The 21,158-nt window shown below is 45.4% G+C and overlaps 1 protein-coding gene across 2 annotated transcripts in view; it reads right to left on the bottom strand.

Moving 5' to 3' along the window:
* The window catches only part of golga4 (golgin A4), a 47,005-nt gene extending 29,727 nt beyond the window's left edge, over window positions 1-17,278 (bottom strand). For both annotated transcript variants that reach the window (XR_013968851.1, XM_080849206.1), the window contains exons 1-9: window positions 17,131-17,278; window positions 14,790-14,864; window positions 9,748-9,813; window positions 9,127-9,459; window positions 8,330-8,377; window positions 7,831-7,887; window positions 6,830-6,928; window positions 5,054-5,201; window positions 4,425-4,612 (exon numbers count right to left, since the gene is read on the bottom strand). Coding sequence is in view for 1 of the 2 variants with exons in the window: in XM_080849206.1 (XP_080705332.1) it covers window positions 4,425-4,612; window positions 5,054-5,201; window positions 6,830-6,928; window positions 7,831-7,887; window positions 8,330-8,377; window positions 9,127-9,459; window positions 9,748-9,813; window positions 14,790-14,864; window positions 17,131-17,208 (1,092 nt within the window). In the remaining variant the exon portion in view is untranslated. The remainder of the gene's footprint in view (window positions 1-4,424; window positions 4,613-5,053; window positions 5,202-6,829; window positions 6,929-7,830; window positions 7,888-8,329; window positions 8,378-9,126; window positions 9,460-9,747; window positions 9,814-14,789; window positions 14,865-17,130) is intronic.
* Window positions 17,279-21,158: the final 3,880 nt, after the last annotated feature.

The raw sequence follows: 21,158 nt of genomic DNA, 5'->3' as shown, positions 1-21,158 counted from the left end.
GGAACCAACAAACAAACCTCAATTACAGCCCAGGTCTGCCACCGCCGCCGGATGACTACGCCTCAGCTAGCCACAACTACAAGCCACCGTTCTAATCTATGGCTGCACTTGGCGTTCCAGAATGACTTCTCAATCTACAGCCAGCTGTGTGTGCCGTCCTGTGTGTGCCGTCCTGTGTGTGCCGTCCTGTGTGTGCTGTCCTGTGGTGTGTGTGTGTTTGTGTGTGTGTGTGCTGTACTGTGTGGTGTGTGTGTGTGCTGCCCTGTGTGTCCTGTGTGTGCTTTCCTGTCCTGTGTGGTGTGTGTGTGTGTGTGTGTGTGTGTGTGTGTGTGTGTGTGTGTGTGCTGTCCCGTGTGGTGTGTATGTGTGTGTGTGCTGTCCTTTTTGGTGGTGGAAGGGAGTGGATCAGCACGGGACCCGTACTCTTAAACTAGAACACTGGAGTTCCATACTCTTAAACTATAACACTGGAGTTCCATACTCTTAAACTAGAACACTTGAGTTCCGTACTCTTAAACTAGAACACTGGAGTTCCGTACTCTTAAACTAGAACACTGGAGTTCCATACTCTTAAACTAGAACACTGGAGTTCAGTACTCTTAAACGAGAACACTGGAGTTTCGTACACTTAAACGAGAACACTGGAGTTCCGTACACTTAAACGAGAACACTGGAGTTCCGTACTCTTCAACTAGAACACATGAGTTCCGTACTCTTAATCTAGAGCACTAACTGACTAACTGGACAGAGAGGCAGCATAGGTGCACCCACACTGCCATTAAACAGAGGGATCTAATTGGTTCTTTTTTACCAACTCTAATGTGGCAATGAATCAATATGAAATTGACATAAAGGGAGTGAGTCAGGCCCAGTCTTGTCTGAGGGACCAGTGCTCTCTCTCTCTCGCTCTCTCTCGAAGAGAGCGGAGTCAGGCCCAGTCTTGTCTGAGGGACCAGTGCTCTCTCTCAGAGTGCGGTGCTAGAGCCTGATGGCCAACAGGTGAAAGTCCTCTCGGCTTAACGGCGTTCCCACACTATGAAAGTGAAAGTGTATATCTGTGGAAAACAGGCCTGCAGAATTGATAAGTGTGTGGTGAGAGCGGGACAGGAGGATCCAGACGGTGTTTGGTATTGGTGAGGGTGTGTGTGTGTGTGTGTGTGTGTGTCAAAGAGGCTCCGGGAAGCCTGTGTGCCGCAGAAGGGGGGGTCAGCAGTTGACCTTTGAACTCCGCTGTCACTTCTCAGCATGCTTTCCCAGCCAGTCTAGAGGAAGTGTCCCCACCCTGACCTACGCTCACAATCTACACACACACACACACACACACACACACACACACACACACACACACACACACACACTGACACACACCCAGACGTGTCAGCGGAGCCTGTACTGTTATCTCTGGCTGCTTTTCTAACGCCCTGTTTTTACCAGCAGCCCTTTGTAAATTGAAGGAACTGTGACAGTCAGGCACCATAACAACATTAGGAGGGCCTGGGCAGAAACAGCAGCTGTGTAGATTACATTTCTGGATGAATCTCCTGAATTATGCTTAACTTAATGGCATTAGCCTGACAGTAGGGACCAGTTGGTCGTTATCTTGAATTACAGGCTGGGCAGCCACTGTAGAATCAAATATTGAAAAAGCTATTGGAATGGTTAATAGAGAATACCTTCACACCAGGGACGTGCACAGGAGTGGGCTAAGGTTGCTCGGCCAACTGCCCGTTTGCCCTCCTCAACTGAAGTTGCCCCTCCGAAGGAAATTTATAAATTTGCGATCAGATGACGGGGGCGTGGCAGCAACGATTAGTGAGAGTTTAAAATGATATTGGCTAAATTTGCGATCAGATGACGGGGGCGTGGCAGCTGCGGTTAGTGAGAGTTTAAAATTATATTGGCAACATTTGCGATCAGATGACCGGGGCGTGGCAGCGGCGGTGACAAAACTGAATGTGTTGCCCCTTTTTTCCAGGGCAGAGCAACTGCCCTTCAAAATTACTGTGCACGTCCCTGCTTCACACTATGGTTGTCCAGTTTGAATGAAACCCAGATGCATTCATTTAAAGATAAGCTAAGGGCCAACACAGACCTCCAGACCTCATCATTCAAAGAAGCTCGTCCACGACTTTATTACCTCAAGACTGGACTACTGCCATTCACTCTTCACTGGGATCACTGGAAGGAACATCCAGAAGCTGCAGTACATCCAAAACAGCGCTGCCAGGATCCTGATGAGAGTCCGGAAATACGATCACCTAACACACATTCCACACTCACTACACTGGCTCCCTGTCTCACTCCGTATTGACTACAAAATCCTACTACTCACCCATCAATGCATAAATGGACATGCACCCCCCTACCTACAAGAACTCATCACTAGGGTTGGGTACCGAGAACCGGTACCAATATGGCACCGGGACTATACAACCGATACCTACCCGGACCGAAATGTCACGCAGATTTCGGTGCTTCCTTTCGGTGCCTGAGCCAATTGAAATGAATAACATCAACAATTCATGCAGCTAAATGAACAAACCGGACCGAAATGTCACGCAGATTTCGATGCTTCCTTTCAATGCCTGAGCTGATTGTAATGAGGAACTGCAACAAATCATGCAGTTAAATGAACATAACGTACGTAAACTGTTGTCTTATAAACAGGAATTATTTCAGGCTGCAACATGAAACACGGAGGCTGGTTCCAAAACAGTAGAAAACTAGCTAGCAGTAACGTGAGTGGCGTATGTATGATCTGTATGAATTATCTTTTATTTTGTTGCCATGCATATTTCGTGGGTCACATTTAAAACTGCCCCATCTCCCAATGTTAACTTTGTCCTGTGGCGCTCACGCTTGGTGTTTTCATAGCAACAGTCTTATGACAGTGAAGCAGGCAGCATTTAACAGCGCAAGCACAAACAGAGCTCGCCATCAACCTTTTAACAGAGAAAATAGCGAAAGGTAAACGGTCAAAAGTGTGGCTGTATTTCGCACAAAAAGATTCAAACACCGCGACTTGCAGTAAATGCAACAAAACAATTGCGTGTAAAGAGTGGAGAGAAGGCAAGAGTCCTGGGCAGATCTGCAACCGCAAACTTAAACTGTAGGTAGGCTACCGGAGCTATAGTCTCTTAAAGGGGCAGTACACTTTCACGCAATCGGTGTGTTCAAGTAAACAAGATAGAAAAGATAACTAGGTATATACAAATCAGAAAATTGTGAAATTTCATTAAATAAATGCAAACTAAATAATACATGTTTGACTACATAGGCAAATATGCTCATAAGTTTGAAGCTGTAGTCTGTGTGTGTGTGTTTTGTATTTATTTATATTTATTTAAGCATACTATAAACTGTTGTTAACAGTTAATATAATATTCATAGTTTGAAGCTGTAGTTTGAAGCAAAGTTTTTGTATGTATTTATATTCATAGTATACTTTAAACAGTTAATATATTGTTCAATTTGAAGAAAAAAATTGGCCTCTGCAATAAAAAAAAGCCTTTCTTTAATGTCGTCAATCCTCATTTTGTGCTTTTTTTTTTTTAAAGTACCGGTTCTGGCACCGTTTAGGCACCGGTATCGTTTTAAAAGTATCGGTTATGTACCGGTATCGGAAAAAACCCAAACGATACCCATCCCTACTCATCACTCCCCAAACTTCCAACCGCACCCTCAGATCCACAAACAGTTCGCTCCTGCAGGTCCCAAACACCAAGCTACGCACCAAGGGCGACCTTTTGCTTTTGCTAAGTGACTAAATGTAAATGTGAACAACTCAATTGAAGGGAACATGCACACACAGCTGGTGTAGTTCCCTATTTGACCAGTAGGTGCTCTACTCCAGTGTGAGTTAAACGATGGGGTCCACGATCCTGGGAAAGGGTGTTGATATTTGAGCTCAACGGCCTATCAAACTCCCCGCCTCCCTTCCATGCGCCTAAAGCAACGTGTTGATTGGCTGGCTGAAGCAACGTGTTGACTGGCTGGAGGTGTTTATGGTCTGGTGTGAGACATTATGTTTGTTTCCCATTTACAACACCTGGACTGTGTACAAACACCAGAGTGTTTTTGAGTACACACACACACATAACAGACAGCTAGACGGCCGTGATGGGCAACTTGCTGAATAGGCAAAAAAGTGTCTGATTAAAATTACGGACTCCACCTTTAAGAGTGAGAGTGTGTGTGTGTGTGTGTGTGTGTGTGTGTGTGTGTGTGTGTGTGAGAGAGAAAGAGCGAGAGTGAGTGAGTGAGTGAGTGAGTGAGTGAGTGAGAGAGAGAGAGAGAGAGAGAGTGAGTGTTTGTGTGTGTGGGTGAGTGAGTGAGTGAGTGTGTATGTGTGTGTGTGTGTGTGCGGGTGAGTGAGTGTGTATGTGTGTGTGTGTGTGTGTGTGTGTGTGTGAGTGGGACTGTACCTTCATCTTCTCCAGCTCCTGCAGCCTCTCCTGGAGCTGCTGCTGCAGAGCATCGTTCTCACTGGCCAGCTGGGCGCTGCGCTCCTTGTGGGTCCGGAGCAGCTCCTTGCAGCGCTGCAGCAGATTCTCCTGCCGCTTCACACGCTGCTGCAGCACCTCCGCCTCCTTCCCTGGCTCCACACTGCCCTCTGCTGGACACATGGAGAGAACACACACACACACACACACACACACACACACACACACACACACACACACACACACACACACACACACACACACACACACACACACACACACTTCATTTTGACATTTAATTTCAAATAAAGAGCAGTGGAACTGTTTTCAACACAGAAACTCACACATTAAATGGATGTTTACCACAAACTACAAATTGTGCAGCCAGATTTGACAGCTTAAGTCTGTTCAGTACTATAATAAACTGTCTGTTAAGCAGGCTGACTTCACTAGTCTTCACTTTTACTTTTAATTTAATGAAGCGAATTATATTGTGTACTACAAAAGTCCACCGTGGGAGCTCTTGAGAAGGCAAATAAACCCTGTGGGGTGTTGGTCTTGCGTAAGCCAGGGCTGGTGAAGTGCTGAGTGGTCTGGAGCGTTCTACCCACCCTGACTTGGAGCCTCGGCGCCCAGATCTCTGGATGGGCTCTGGGGAGCGGAGGCTGTCTCCCTGATTTCCTCGCTCGGCTTAGCCTCTCCCTCCACGGGGACTCCCAGCCCCGGGGCGCCATGCAGCCGCTTCTTCATCAGAGCCACCTGAGAGTGGAGCAGCAGAAACGCACATTAGAATGTTAGCACATTAGAACATTAGAACGTTAGAACATTAGAGTTAGCACGTTAATAATAATAATAATAATGGATTTTATTTTTATAGCACACCTTCACATACAAAGAGGTCTCAAGGTGCTGAACAGGGTCACAATAGCATTAGAACGTTAGCACATTAGAACGTTAGCACATTAGAACGTCACCCAGCATCAGGAGCTAGTGTCGTTAGCGCTGGGACGAGCATGAACACCACACCCAGATCACAGCAGACAAACAAACAGACAAACACTTTCAGCTGCACGCCAACACGAGTGGCAGCATATCCAGTAGCTCAGGCCTGTCTGAAATTTCTTGTAGGATAAAAAAGCGTCTATCAAACTAGCTATCTATATTACAGACAAGTGATGTCCACATACACACAGAAACATCTGCATACTTTCCACCCCTGACACACTGACATTAAACGCGTATGACCTGCAGACATTAAACGCGTATGACCTGCACAGACATTAAACGCGTATGACCTGCAGACATTAAACGCGTATGACCTGCAGACATTACACGTGCATGACCTGCACTGATATTAAACGCGTACGACCTGCACAGCGGTAAACCCTTATGACCTGCAGACATTAAACGCGTATGACCTGCAGACATTAAACGCGTATGACCTGCAGACATTAAACGCGTATGACCTGCACAGACATTAAACGCGTATGACCTGCAGACATTAAACGCGTATGACCTGCACAGACATTAAACGCGTATGACCTGCAGACATTAAACGCGTATGACCTGCAGACATTACACGTGCATGACCTGCACTGATATTAAACGCGTACGACCTGCACAGCGGTAAACCCTTATGACCTGCAGACATTAAACGCGTATGACCTGCAGACATTAAACGCGTATGACCTGCAGACATTAAACGCGTACGACCAGCACAGACATTAAACGCGTATGACCTGCAGACATGAAACGCGTATGACCTGCAGACATTAAACGCGTATGACCTGCAGACATTAAACGCGTATGACCTGCAGACATTAAACGCGTACGACCAGCACAGACATTAAACGCGTAGGACCTGCAGACATGAAACGCGTATGACCTGCAGACATTAAACGCGTATGACCTGCACAGACATTAAACGCGTATGACCTGCAGACATTAAACGCGTATGACCTGCAGACATTAAACGCGTATGACCTGCACAGACATTAAACGCGTACGACCAGCACAGACATTAAACGCGTAGGACCTGCAGACATGAAACGCGTATGACCTGCAGACATTAAACGCGTATGACCTGCACAGACATTAAACGCGTATGACCTGCAGACATTAAACGCGTATGACCTGCAGACATTAAACGCGTACGACCAGCACAGACATTAAACGCGTATGACCTGCAGACATTAAACGCGTATGACCTGCAGACATTAAACGCGTATGACCTGCAGACATTAAACGCGTACGACCAGCACAGACATTAAACGCGTAGGACCTGCAGACATGAAACGCGTATGACCTGCAGACATGAAACGCGTATGACCTGCAGACATTAAACGCGTATGACCTGCAGACATGAAACGCGTATGACCTGTACAGACCTGAGTCTGAAGCACTGTGATCATCTGGTCCTTCTCCTCCAGGGTGGCGTCAAACTCCTCCTGCAGGTGCTTCTTGGCCTGCTGGTCCATCTGCAGCTCCTGGGGGACACAGGGATGGTCAGGTCAGGGCAGGTACGGGCAGGCAGGTACAGGCAGGGGCAGGTACGGGCAGGCAGGTACAGGCAGGGGCAGGTACAGGCAGGCAGGTACGGGCAGGCAGGTACAGGCAGGGGCAGGTACAGGCAGGCAGGTACAGGCAGGGGCAGGTACGGGCAGGCAGGTACAGGCAGGGGCAGGTACAGGCAGGCAGGTACAGGCAGGGGCAGGTACGGGCAGGCAGGTACAGGCAGGGGCAGGTACAGGCAGGCAGGTAAACAGTTGGTAAGGATAGGTAAAGGCAGGTCAGGGCAGGTACGGGCAGGAAGGTACATGCAAGGGCAGGTAAACAGTTGGTAAGGGTAGGTAAAGGCAGGTTTGGGCAGGTGCAGGCAGGCAGGGGAAAGTTATGGTAGGTGAAAGCAGATGAAGGCAGGTAAGGGCAGGTTGGGGCAAGTAAGGCTTTCGACCTTAATCCCCTATTTGAAAGCACTGGACTTGACTGGACAGTGCAACTGAATGCATATTACATAACAAGAGGTTTGCATATACCAAGTTCATGCACAGTTAATGATAATCATAGAATGCAGATTCTTAAGGAGTGGCACTGTAAAATCACTGCAGTGAACTAACCACACTGAGTCATAGATTTGTCATTAATGTTGTCTCAAAGACTGTATTTAGTAGTGTATTTTAATCAAATTAAACTGTACAACCCTAAGAATTGAATATTTTGCTAAATAACATTAAACTACACAACTACACCACCACAGCACTAGTCGGAGAGAGGGAAACGGATCCATAGAAACAGACAGACAGGGTGAGCGATCCTTCTGGTGTGTTGGTAAGGAGAGGAGGGCGAGACCAGAGGGATGGAGTGATGATGGAGTGATGATGTTATTTACCTCTCTCAGCTCCCCGATCCGCCGCAGAGATTTATCCTGACTCTGACTGAGGATGGCCTGCAAGGAGAGAGGTGGAAATGAGATTCAACACATGAATAATGGATCTGTCGACGGCACAGCACTCTTCTTCCCCAAGGCGAGAGGGGGGGGCGGGGGGAGAGAGAATTCTGTTGATCTTCATGAGAGGAAAACCCACCATGAGGGCAGTTCCACACGGAGCACAGCATTCAGGAGGTCCAGTGCCTGGGATGTGTGTATGATATAGGGCCAGACCTATCCTGTACCTGTTAACACCCCACTCCCTGTGTACATGTTCTCCCTATGTGAATTGTGTGTATTGTGAATATTGTGATTCATGTATGTATGTTTGTGAGTTAAGTGTAAGCTACTGGATGACCTTAATTTCCCTCGGGATCAATAAAGTATCCATCTATCTATCTATCTATCTATCTATTATGTTACTGTACGCCAGTCTCAGAGAGCCCCCTGGGGGAATTACCTGTGTCTTCTCCTTGTCTCTGTGCACGGTTCGGTAGGCAATGACCAGCTGAGAAACAGACAGAGGAAGAGGAAGAGGGAGAGAGAGGGGAAGAGACAGGAAGACATGGTTATTATTATTGTACACAAAAAAAAAATGATACGCTGTATATACCACAGTTTCATTAATGTGCTGCAGTAATAGGCTAAATGAAACTAAAAGGACTAATTTGTGTGCAGTGGTCAAGAACCTATTATGGCAAAGAACATCTAGATAAGGACAAGGCAGAAAGCCCGAAACAATCACCATGCCTTTACCACAGGGCTGTTTGGTGATAAGATAGCAACCCGTAGACTAGTGAGGTGCCCAGGAGGAGATAAGCCCAGCTGCTCAGCGGTAAGACTGTTGAACTCCTTCGAACAAAGCTCCCGCGTCAGATCACTCCAATCCCATAATACCACATAAATCCTGGTTTGCACTGCCTTTGTAAGCTGACACCATGAGACCAGTCGGAGGAGCTCAGAGTGCTAGCGCAAGTGCTAAGAAGCTCTTGAAGACCCAACTCTTCAGAGAGCACCTCCCTTCCTAACTGGCACCTTGGCTTAACCTGCACTTAAGCAGTAACAGGCCGCACTTATTTTTCTTTCTATGTCGTTTTCTATTTTTTTGAAAAAAATAAGCAGTATTTATTGTTACACCAGGTTTTAATGCTCTTAGCTTGATTGTTCTCTCTCTTGTATGTCGCTTTGGACAAAAGCGTCAGCTAAATGACTAAATGTAAATGCTAGGCTGCCGCAGGGCTCTGGAGCGGAGCTCACCTCGGAGTACTTGGTCCTGTAGTTGGCCAGGCTCTTCTCCACACGCTGCAGCCGATGCAGGAGGTCCTCCTTGGGCAGGGCGTTGGCGTCGGCGTTGCCCGGGGCGTCCTCGGCCTCGCTCTCGATGTCCGACGATGGGTCGTAGGACGGGGTGGCCTGCGGATCGGTCTCCCCCAACGGGGTGAGCGACTCGCGGGAGGCGCTGCGCACCAGGCTGTCCCGGGAGGCGGCGCGGAACAGGCCCGGGACGGAGGGGCTGGAGCCGCGGAACAGGGACTCCACCGAGGACACCTTCTGCTGCAGCTTCTGAGCCAGAGACTGAGGCTCGTCACGCTACATTACATAAACAACAACATAAACAACAACACAAACAAACACAAACAAACAACGAAATGAGTCGGCAGAAAACTTCACATATTTTCATGACTAGCAAATAAACAGTCGCCTCTGCACCAGCTTAATCAGTAATCAAATAAAACAATACAGTGCTTATCGTTATGGACATGGACCTACAGGAGGTCATAAACACTAAGACTAACCCTACATGAGGTCATAAAACACCAGCCAAACGCCACACAAACAAGGGTCAGGGAGCGGAGCGTTAATTCCCGCTGGACTTGCCTGAGGAGAGGTGCTCCCATCTCCATTGATGCTGCCTCTGGGAGATCCTGCAGCTCTGCCGCCACTCTACACACAAACAGAAGGGGGCGCTGTGAGGGGACGAGCGCAATAGCACCACCCTCTGTACTGGGCCGGTTAGTCACCCGCCACCCCGAACAAAACACAACAAAAACGTGCTGCACCCGATTCCTCTGGCAGCAATATTAGTATTGCTAAGAGCAATGCGGGGGCGTAGGGCTGCACCCACCCGTTCAACCCTCACTCATGCAACTCGGAGCGGAACAGAAGGGGTTAAAGACGCAAAACATAACATACACACGGCACCTCTACAGCTGGGGTTAAATGAAAATGGCTACAACGGTCGACGGAGACTCTAAGGTGTTGTGGTGAGGTCGTCAGGAAACAGTCGTACCTTGTTAGCCTTGCTAGTACTGCGTTACCGGCGGGTCTGTGCAGTCAGTGTTAGCACTGTGGTCTAGCTGGTAGACTAGAGAGGCCTGTGTGATGAAATTTAGTGCAGGTGAATGCGTGAAAGTCCCCGAAGAAGACACAAATGAGTCGAATCCCATTCACTAATATGCGCATTATATTCGAAACATCACTTTGCCTGTGTTTATAAAATCACAACCAGAAACAAAAAGACTAGGAGAACAGAAACAAGACTATTCAACATCAACACATGTTCAACCACTTCCAACAACATCACGGAAGATTTACATTAGTAAGTCCCTAATAAATTATGAAAATGTCCATAGCCCTCTTCTGCCACAACTGCTGCCTACAAGTATGTCGACTCAATCCAGTCCAAGACTCTAGTATCCTCTGTGGAACTCCAAGAAGCTGAGGTTAGTCTTGCTCTGGCAGGAAAGCAGTTCTTCCAACAAGACTATGAGCGTCGCAGTGGACACACTCTTACCATCAGCAGTGGGCCGGTGGAGTGCTGTGTGTACACACTCACATTCACTCACGCACGCACGCACACACACACACACACACACACACACACACACACACACACACACACACACACACACACACACACACACACACACACACAGAGAAAGAGAGCACAATCACTGCGCCTATCGTAATCTATGGCCATTCAATATCAATGCTGAATCAACCATATCTTGCTGATCAAATCGGTCCAAATGCTGCTGTCCAGAAGAGGTACACCTAACACCAGATCCCCAGACCATCATATCCTGACCAGGACACCCAAAATGCCCAACACTGGGCATCTACATGGGGCACCTTACTCTGCAGCCCCACAGCTAACCTGATGGTTACTTCCAGCTGGGCCAAGGCCAGAGAAGACCCAGACAAAATGGCTGTTCTGTCTGCCAGTGTGGCCTGTGCCTGTGCCTGTGCCTGTGCCTGTGCCTGTGCCTGTGCCTGTGCACCTTAGAGTGGAGAACTGGGAGGCCACCAGGGTGTGTCACTCAGCAACACTAGTAAGCAAATAGTTTAACCGGACGCATGGCCATACAGGAGCAGAGAGAAAGCAGTGCCCAATGTAACACTTCAGCTATGGACCTGGAGAAAGCAGTGCCCAATGTAACTCTTCGGTTATGGACCTGTTTTGAACACATACTTTTGACAGACATGTTCCTAACTGTATTCACAGGTAAGATGAATGCATATTATATTTTTTGAATCTGATACTTGGTTCAAGCCTGTCCCATTAGAGTGTTCGGAATGTAACCACTGGCACATCACCCCATTGGTTGATGCCTAACATCCCAGATACTGTTTCTCTAATCCATGGGCCACTTTTAAAAAACACATTAGGTGACTTCAGGCTGCTCCATCTTATGCGAAGCAGTCATTCACAATCACCTTTTGGTTGTAGCAAGAAAAGTACACAATGTCTTAACAGTGTTGATTCCCAACTTTAAAGAGGACCTCTTATGCTCACTCAATGTTCCCAATTTATTTTTGGGGTCTACTAGAATAGATTTATATGCTTTAATGATCCAAAAGCACATTATTTTACTCAAACTGAACATTTCAAAACCCTCTGAAACTTTGTTTCTTTGTTTCCCGTCTTTAAGCTATGACCAGCTTTAGGCCTGGTGTAGAATCAACGTACATTATGTTACAATGAATTACATCGCAACTGTGAGGCATATCCCAAAAAATTACTTAAATACATATTTAAAAAAAAAAAACCTGATTTTGTTTATCAACAAAGGAACAAACCAAACCAAACTAAACCATTGCACCCTTGCTAGACAGATGAGGCTCCTTCCCGTTGGGGCGGGGCAGAAGGCTGTCTTAACTGTATAATATCCATCCAAGCAGGTATGTGCACAGCCCAGTCGACCCAGTAACCCACGTGATCACATGAGGGCACGCTTCAAGCTGATTGGCATCATACTCATTACAGCAAGCTATGTGGGCGGGGACGTCACAGCCATTGCCGGGCTAATCCCTCAGATGATGACGCACAAATCCTCTAGCCAGACAGGTCTACTACGAGCACTCAAACAGAAAAAACAGCACATGGTGGTGACCCACCCATTTCCTTACGAAAGCAGGAACCGTTTGCCTGACCACAACTTGGCATTTCAAAGAAGAACACAAATGACTCATAACCAAAGTTGTCTTAGCTCAACTATATTCTCACACTAGACAAGAGACATCAGGGATGGGAGAGAATCTGACTGATTCGTGAAAAGCAAACTTGGGTTTGCAAAGGGAAGGCAAGCTGAAAACCATACGGTCATCTCAAAGTAGGAAGGGAGTAATATGATCAGGTTGGTTTTGGGTTGGTAGGTTTAGGTAGAGGCTGGGAACTACAGGGAGACCTTGGGGAAGTTGGGTATAACATCCAAGCCAACAGAACATCAAAACCACTACGACTAGAAAGTTCGCAAGCCAACTGCAGGGCAAAACACAAGCTCCCATCCCAAAGTTTAGTCACTCCAGGGGATTAAATGCAAAGGGGTCAAAGGTGAGATGCTTTTGATTTAGATGCAGGAAAAATGGATGGATTAGGGGTGGTTAGAAAGAAACAGAGATTGGGAGACAGCAGGTTTGCAAGCAGGTTTTCTCTGGTGCTGATGCAGGCCTCCTCTACCTCACCCATCAAAGGCATTACGGGACATGGGTGGGTGGGTGGGGGGGGGGGGGGGGGTGTAGGCTAGGGGGAGAGGGGCGGGAGGAGAGGTGGAGTAGAGGTGGGGCGAGGTGTGAGGATGGACTCACCGCACTGGCACCCTGAGGCGGTTTGGGTCGTTTTGAGTGGTCCAGAGCAAAGATAGTATACTCAGACAGAAAAGCAGGCTCTGCTATCATCCCGGCCAGCAGCTGGCCACCCCACATCAGTGCGTGGTGTAATGGCACGAGGTGGATGTGGTGGTGGTGGTGGTGTTGGTGGTGGTGGTGGTGGAGGAGGAGGTGGAGGAAGTGGGGGTTGGGGTGGGGGGGAAAGAGGGACACAGAGAGCCATGAGTAGAAAAGAAAAAAAAAGAAACAAACACACCATGAGAGTGAAACAGAGCAGAGCAGAGCAGGTGGGGATGGAGGTGTGGCTGGCCGGACACTTTCCACTGAGACGGTCCAATCAGAGAGAAGAGGAAACAGGCTAACCAATCAAAAACCAAGGACATGACATTTACACACTTTGACTTCTCAAAATGTATATTACCAAGAAACGGCCGTACTTTAACTTTTCAACCACTGCCATGAACTCAGTGTTCCATGTGAATCCCAGGTGTGAGCCAGTGTTGCCAATCAGAAAAATGAAAAGTCAAAGGTGTAAAGGCTCTTTGTTTAACAGATCAGAAATGTTGTGATGAGAGATCAAAATCTGACAGCTGAAAATGAATCTTTCAGAAGAGGAGGAGGAGGAGGAGAAGGAGGAGGAGGAAGAAAATGACCAAAGAGGTGAAGACGGAACAGGAATCACTACCTCGGCTTACCAAGCGCTTCCACCTTTTTTTCTCAGCTGCTATGTGTGCAGCAACCCTGTGCAAGCCTGCAACAGCTGAGGGAACACTTTGGACAGATTTCTGGCTGAATCACTGGGGAATTTCATCGGCTGAGGTTAGATTTGAGAGGAAGGAGACAATCAAGCCAAATCAATAATGCAAACTCCCTCTAATCACTGCTTTATATTTGACCTCCTCCAACACAGTCAGCTATTACACACATATTACTGTCATTCATTCCTTTGCCTTTACAGCCGATAGAGAATGAAGATGTGATGTTTATATAACTAAAGAACTGAAAAGATATCAAAGCAGAGAGTACCTGAAAATACTTCATGTCAAGAAATGCCTTTAATCCCCTGGGCAGTACAAAAGCATGCCTTGACCTAATTGTAAGCCCCATTATAGAAAGCAAATTACAAGACATTTAGGCTATTCAATGTCTGCATACGAATTCTTCACATATTTCATCCAATTAGGAACAAAATGTCACAATAAACTTAGGTGAGATAACAGTCTCTGTACCTGTAAGGCAAGTTAATTCTCTTGCACCTGTTCAAGTGTACTTCATAAGACAGGTTACATTACTTCAATCCATTTCCAATGAAAGGCATCCATAAAACAGAAACATTAAAGCCCCTACTGTCTACTCCTCTAGACAGTAAATCCTTAACAGTTGTTTGGCTGACTATCCATCCGGACAAAAACACAGTGCAGTGCAGCTATGTCCTGCTTCATCTTAATCAGATTAATTACTGCTGGGAAGGGGGACAAATGGGGAGGTAACAAAGAAACAGCTTGTTTAGAAAGACCATGACCGCCTCGGTTGAGCCATTCTTAGATGTTACAGTGTGAAATGCAAAAAAAACCTGCTGTGGAAAGTAACATATTAGCAACTCTTTACAGTCATATCATGTCTGCTCTAAGCCCCTAACTATGGGCTGGTGATTAAATTTAGTACTTCGGTTTATCCCTGAGGAGAACGGGAAGAAAACTTCGCCAGAGAATCGGGCAGCGACTCTGACTGCAGTATGTGTGACAGCTGCGGTGGTGACCCATAAGCGCCATTATAGTTTCAGCCCTAAGGCCGCCACTGCTCTCACTTACCTCTCTGTCGTTGGGAGAAGCCGGGGCATCCTGGTGCAGAGGCGGGTTGAGACTGCGCCTGTCTGCTGTGTTCACCTGGTAGGAGAAGTGTTCAAAGACACCTAAGCTCAGTGGCAGAAATCATCGAAATTAACACTTTCATATATGCTACTGAATAAGTAGAAACGATGCACAACTCATGGGATATAGGCTAGTATGTAGCCCCTGCTAGTTTATAGATGGAATTAACAAATAGCTAAAGTTCGTTGCTTTCTATGATATCTGCGCTGCTGGTTGTGTACTCATGGATACCCCAGAAATCCTTATCTTCTCACGACAACAGTAGCCCGGCTTCCCCCAAACTCAATCATGAACTTCATTCATTCATCGTACACATCGAAACACAAACTCAGCGAGTCGGTGATTCCCCAAACCAACCTTGTTTACAGTATACACTCTGCACCTGACCAGTCAATTTGTGTTCATGCAACCCGGAATATTAGGCCACTCTTCATGATTCGACAAACAAGCTAAGATTTCCGGAGGTGTGACGTTCAAGGTGGCTTATAGTTAGCATCCTTACGATGACAGTAACCTTAGATATCTGACAAAGTCCTTCCAAATGATCACCTAGTTTTGCTACTGCGTCTTTATCGTAAACACACTAACGTGCACAGTGTGACTCAACAAAACAAGAGAATCGGGGTGTACCAGTACCACCCCATGATTCTGAATATCTGGACTTTTAAATGTCACATGACAGCCAAGACCTCGTAGCCAGACTGTCTTACAAATTAAAACAAATCGTTGACATGAGATCAAATATTTGGACTTTGCTACTGACTAATCGTGGGAGTCCTATCTGCTTACAACGTCCTGTTATTGCAAAGATATGGTATGACGATAATAGCTAATAATAGCTAAATCTGTGGTATGTAACATTTCAGAATAATGCTAGCTAACATTAGCTGACAGGCTGGTGCGACAGCTCTCCCTTTAGCCCTCCATACGAGTTCAGCTTGTTTGCTAGCTAACGCTGACCCAACTACCACTAAAGGCCGAATTATGCTCTGTTTTAGACGTAACGCGTAAGCACGTAAGATACATAACCCCCCCTTGCGGGGTAAAATATCCCCCCTTACGTGCTTAAGTGCGTCGCCCAAAATTCCTGACTATGCGACTAAAACACTACGGCCCTACACAGCTCGCAAAGGCTGTGATTGGCCGGCTACCACAACCTTTCACAGAGTCTCACGTTTCCGGGTTAATAGCATACTACAGCCTTTTTTAGACCCAGACATTTTTTAAAATCATGAATACCCTGCAGACCGTCTCACAAGCCTTTTCTTATGGATTAGGAACAAACATAACAGAAGAGGTCCAAAGACATGAACTCCTTTACAAATCCTCTTTAAACACTTATAGAATGCTTAAATTACCGCGAATTTATGGAGAGAATATCCCATTCTCACCCGCGATTGTTTGGAGAGAATGTGGTTATTCACGAACAAATAGGTACTTTCATATTCATTTTCCGCCACTTGTGAGTCATGGTGATATCTTTCATTGAGTTCATATTGACGTGAATCATCAGTTGCACCAGCGAGATTGATAGAATGAGCCCGGTCTGCTCATATACAAAAGTTAACAGTAACCTGCCGTTACCTTAGAGAATATCCCATTCTCACCCGCGATTGTTAGGAGAAAATGTGCTAATTCACGAACAAATACTTTCATATTCATTTTCCACCACTTGTGAGTCATGGTGGTATCATTCATTGAGTTCATATTGACGTGAATCAATCAATTGCACCCGCGATTTTGATAGAATGAGCCCGGTCTGCTCATATACAAAAGTTAACATTAACGTGGGCTTAACTGATGGCCAGCACCATTGTAGTTACAAGCATTGACAACATGATGAGATTCTCTCACCGTTTACCACCTCATCTTAAATAATGTAACTCATAAACACATCGTTTTAAAGCCTGTCGCAGTCATTAAAAGATGTCAATAAACGAACTTTTGCGTCATGTCTTTTTCGCCACTGGTACTGAATTGCCAACATTTGTATTTTGTGTAACACATGTATTCATAACATCAAGCCTTTCGCCCACTACACTTTCATGCTCCGGTAAGTTTTTTTCCTTTGTCCTGCTGCAATAAATAGGTTTACTTAACTCAAAATAAATCTACAGTTCTGGCGTCAATTTGCTTTGCAACACGCAACACAAGCCTTGCAACACGCTCTGCGTCTAAAACGAACCTTAAATCAAAACTTGTCTAAAACAAGTTCCTTGTGTAAATTACGTGCTTAGGCGTTACGTCTAAAACAGAGCATAATTCGGCCTTAACTACTAACCTGGGCCTGTGGTGGTGACTGCGCATTCCTTTGTGGTGATTGCTCCTCGTTTATCTTTTGCTTCAGTTTCTTAAACATCTTTCAACATATGAAAAAGCTAGTCCAAAGGTTTTTTTATTGTTCTGAAGTGGGCCAAGCATCCAGTCTCTGATCGCCTTCGTTAGCGATTCACATATCTTTTTACAGGTGAAACAGCTTCTGCGCAGCTGCAGCCGACGTGGAGCAAAATAATAGCAGGCTACGGCAACAGAGAATGGTCAACGTGAGCGATGGGTTGTGGCGTTGTACAGATCTCACATATTGCGTTTTATTGTAATGCAAACCTAAGAATATACTTCTAGGCAAGCCTGAGAGTTATCAGCTTTGTGTTTACGAAGACATATATCTTCTGGTCGTTCATCCATGACGACAGCAATAGATTATTTCTATTTGTAAAACCAGTCGAATCATAGGAGTGGTGTAAAGCACTGTTAAAGTTATAGCTTAGGTCTAGGCCTAAGTCTAGTAGTAGCCAAGTAATAACTGAAAATGTCAGTCTATATGCAGGCTAACCGCATGTATGTCTGTTCTCAGAAGTATTAGGGCTACATATAAATTATATGTAATAATAAATGGTAACACCTTTTATGACATAGGCTAATGATATATGTCGCCAATTTTATTGTTTGATAATGCCATTGGTTATTTTTTTTCCCTTTCCTATTTAGTATTTAGAACCCAGAGGGTTTGTTACTGATACTTCGGTCTCCTCCCCAAACACTTATATACTTGAACAGTAGAGGGCACTGATGACATGCGGCTGAAAACAGCCATTCCAAGAAGCCAAGCACTATGGCCATATCCTTGTCGTGTGGTGATGCTGTATCCACAGCAGTTTGGTCATATTTTTTAAGATAAACTTTACTGACAGTTCTAGAATGTTTTGCTGCTCTGCTTTATGGTTCATTCCATTATATTGAGAACATGGTAATGACACAGAAGACTGGCACGACAGAAAACAAGACAGGTGAATTAGCATCTCAACACTGGATCGATGTAGCTTGCTGTCTCATGTAGGTTAAAGCGTGCGCTTCAGTGAAAATGGAGGCCTACTGTATGAAACTTCTTGTGTGTTAGGGGGATTTGGGTCACTGTTGAAGAATCATTACAACTTTACCTATAGTGTGTACGCAGTCGTGTAGTGGTCCCTGGAGAAGTGGTTATACTCTTCATTTTTTTAAGCAGCCCATACAGCACAGGATAAACACCCTGTTTTGAGAAGTGGGTATACCCACTGCTGACTGAAAAATAAGTGGGTATACTCCGTATACCTGCGTATACCCTAGACTACACCACTGTGTGTACGTAACACCAAAATGTGAGACAATAGTTTATTTTTTGGAGCCAGCTTTAATTGTTAAGGTGCATCTTCTTAACACAGAGCAGCTACGTCCTGTGTTGACAGGCTGCACCCAAAGACAGGTGAAAGTGCCCTTTAAACGGACTTTGTTTCATTCCAGATAATAAGGTCTCTCCCCTTTCTACCCCCTTCTCTACCCACCATCTCTCCTCTCAATAGCACAGCCCAAAACCTGAGCAGTGCCGAGTCTGCCACTGATTGTAGGTGGATTTCAGATCTCAGACACAGACTTGGACACATGATGCTCAATTGTGAGTATCCATGCATTAAGTGTGTGTGTGTGTGTGTGTTTTTCTGTGTGCCTGCATGAGCACATGTATGCATTGTACTTGGGGGCCTATGCCTGTGAGTGGGTGTGATACGATATGCCTGTGAGTGGGTGTGATTGGGTGTATGCCTGTGAGTGTATATGTCTGTTAGGGTTGGGCGATGTCTCCTTATTTGGCAGAAGACGATGTTTACATTGAAACATCGTGATGGACGATGATATCGTCTCGGGGGGGGGGGGGGGGGGGGGGCTAGGGGTTGTACAACTCAGTCCCATTTATGTTTTAAAATGCCGTTACGTTACCAATGTTGAACAGTGACTAGCAGTGAGGTTCGTGGCTGCGGTGAGGTTCGTGGCTGCACCGACTCTTGCAGTGTCAGATTTACAAATAAATGAACCCATTCAATTGGTAGCTTGCACATTGACAACTGGTTGTTTTTCATATTTCATATCAGCATTCTTTACATTCACATTGGTAAGGTTCATACAGTTGGCAGTTGCTAGCTTGTGATGAATTCGTTTTAATATCTGGATATTTGAACTCGTGAATATGAACTGTTTCATACGAAGTTGCAGAGGCAGCCAGAGGGTTTCTACCAGTCTCCATTATAATTGTATAGTTAAGTCGAGGAGACTATAACACCAGCTAGATAACTAGCTGTCATTTCATGCAAATTGAACTCTTCCATTTAAATCGTTGAAGGTAATTTAAAGTGTCCTAGCTAGCTAGTAAGCTAGCATAGCAGGCATTTAACCGTAACAACCAGGACACAACTTCAGCTGGAGTTTAATTCCTCAAAATCAGCTCACCAATAAAAAGCAGTCTTTGGTTCAAAGTGATCACAACCACTTGTATGATGTTAAATGGCTTCACATAGATATGAAACAATCCTCAGATAAATTATGTGAAATTAACGGAGCAAGGGCTATTCTGATAACAATGTAATGTTAGCGAATGAGGGGTGAGAAGATCCCCCTTGCTAATATTTAGTGTCCGCTGTTCGTTCAAAGCCAAATATATCCTCGTGGTTCCAAATAGCAATTTGGCTTTGAATGTGAGTAGGCCTAGTTGATCGAGCTATCTTCTGTCCCTTCATATCTATTCTATTTTGTAGCCATTGCACTGAAGTTAATGCTTTCGCTAAAGTTGAACGTCATATTTCTGTTGACAATGAGCAAGTTTCCCGACGCAGGAGCAGGCTTAGATAACGTGAATAACATGAAATGTTTGACGTGGGAAAAACGAAGAAAAGCTGTAACCTAGACATAATACCCTAATAATAATAATAAATTGTACAAGAATAAACCAATTAGGCATATTGTAGCAGTAGCCTATTTCATTTTCATGCCTGACTTTAATTCATATGGGGGGGCGTGGCATCACGATGGTTACCATCCATCGTGATGGTGGGTCAAAAATGACGATGGACGATGATATCGTCCATCGGCACAACCCTAATGTCTGTGCATGTATATGTCTGTGCATGTATAAGTCTGTGCATGTATATCTGTGCATGTATACCTGAGCATGTATATGCAATAGAGTCTCATGCATGTGTCTAAAGAGTTCCATAGCCGGTTGGACTTGGATCACGTTGGTTTAGGTTGTGTTGTCAGACCTTCAGTTATTTACACTGATGTAATTAATTCTAATGTCAATACAGCATAGCTTTGGCAGCCAGTCCAGTGGCCGTTGATCACTCCACCATGAACGAGAAGCACCAGGGAGGAGTAAGCTATACCCCTGTGCCTGTTTGTTATCCCTCCATCTTGACAACAGGATAACTGATCACCCTTTAACACGATCACAGGTTAGGGCTGCACACGGTACAGTGCTGATCAAAGTGCATCATGCTGTAACTCACAAACTAATGCATACTAAAGGCATCGGTTACGTAACATCATTAGGAAACAAGCTTATAAATTCTGATCTGGCACTTTTGTCATTACACTAAATCAATTTGCTGATCTTTGCAAACAACATCAGTGTAAACACTCTAGGGTCCCTGCATGTAACCTAACAAATCTCAGTCGCCATTTTCAATACAATAATCCGTATGATATGTTATTACATTTAAGGTGGTGTAAAGTTTATATTTATATGTGAACATCAATGTGGAATCGTATCATTATTCCTGTAGTTACACATTACAAGTCTGCTTTCTTGGGATCTTGATGAGAGGGGACAGCACCTGCATCATAAGCCCTCAGTATTACCCATTTCAATTTTAAACATTAACACATTTGGATAGTTTCCCAGAATTTAATAACATGACGCTATTATCTCTGCTCGTGTCATTGAGGTTGGTAGTATAGTGTAGTATCTCTGCTTGTGTCCTTGAGGTTGGAAGTATAGCATTT

This window comes from Sprattus sprattus, assembly GCF_963457725.1.
Source record: "Sprattus sprattus genome assembly, chromosome: 12".
Classification (NCBI taxonomy): Eukaryota; Metazoa; Chordata; class Actinopteri; order Clupeiformes; family Clupeidae; genus Sprattus; species Sprattus sprattus.
This window is presented reverse-complemented; position numbering and strand designations above follow the sequence as displayed.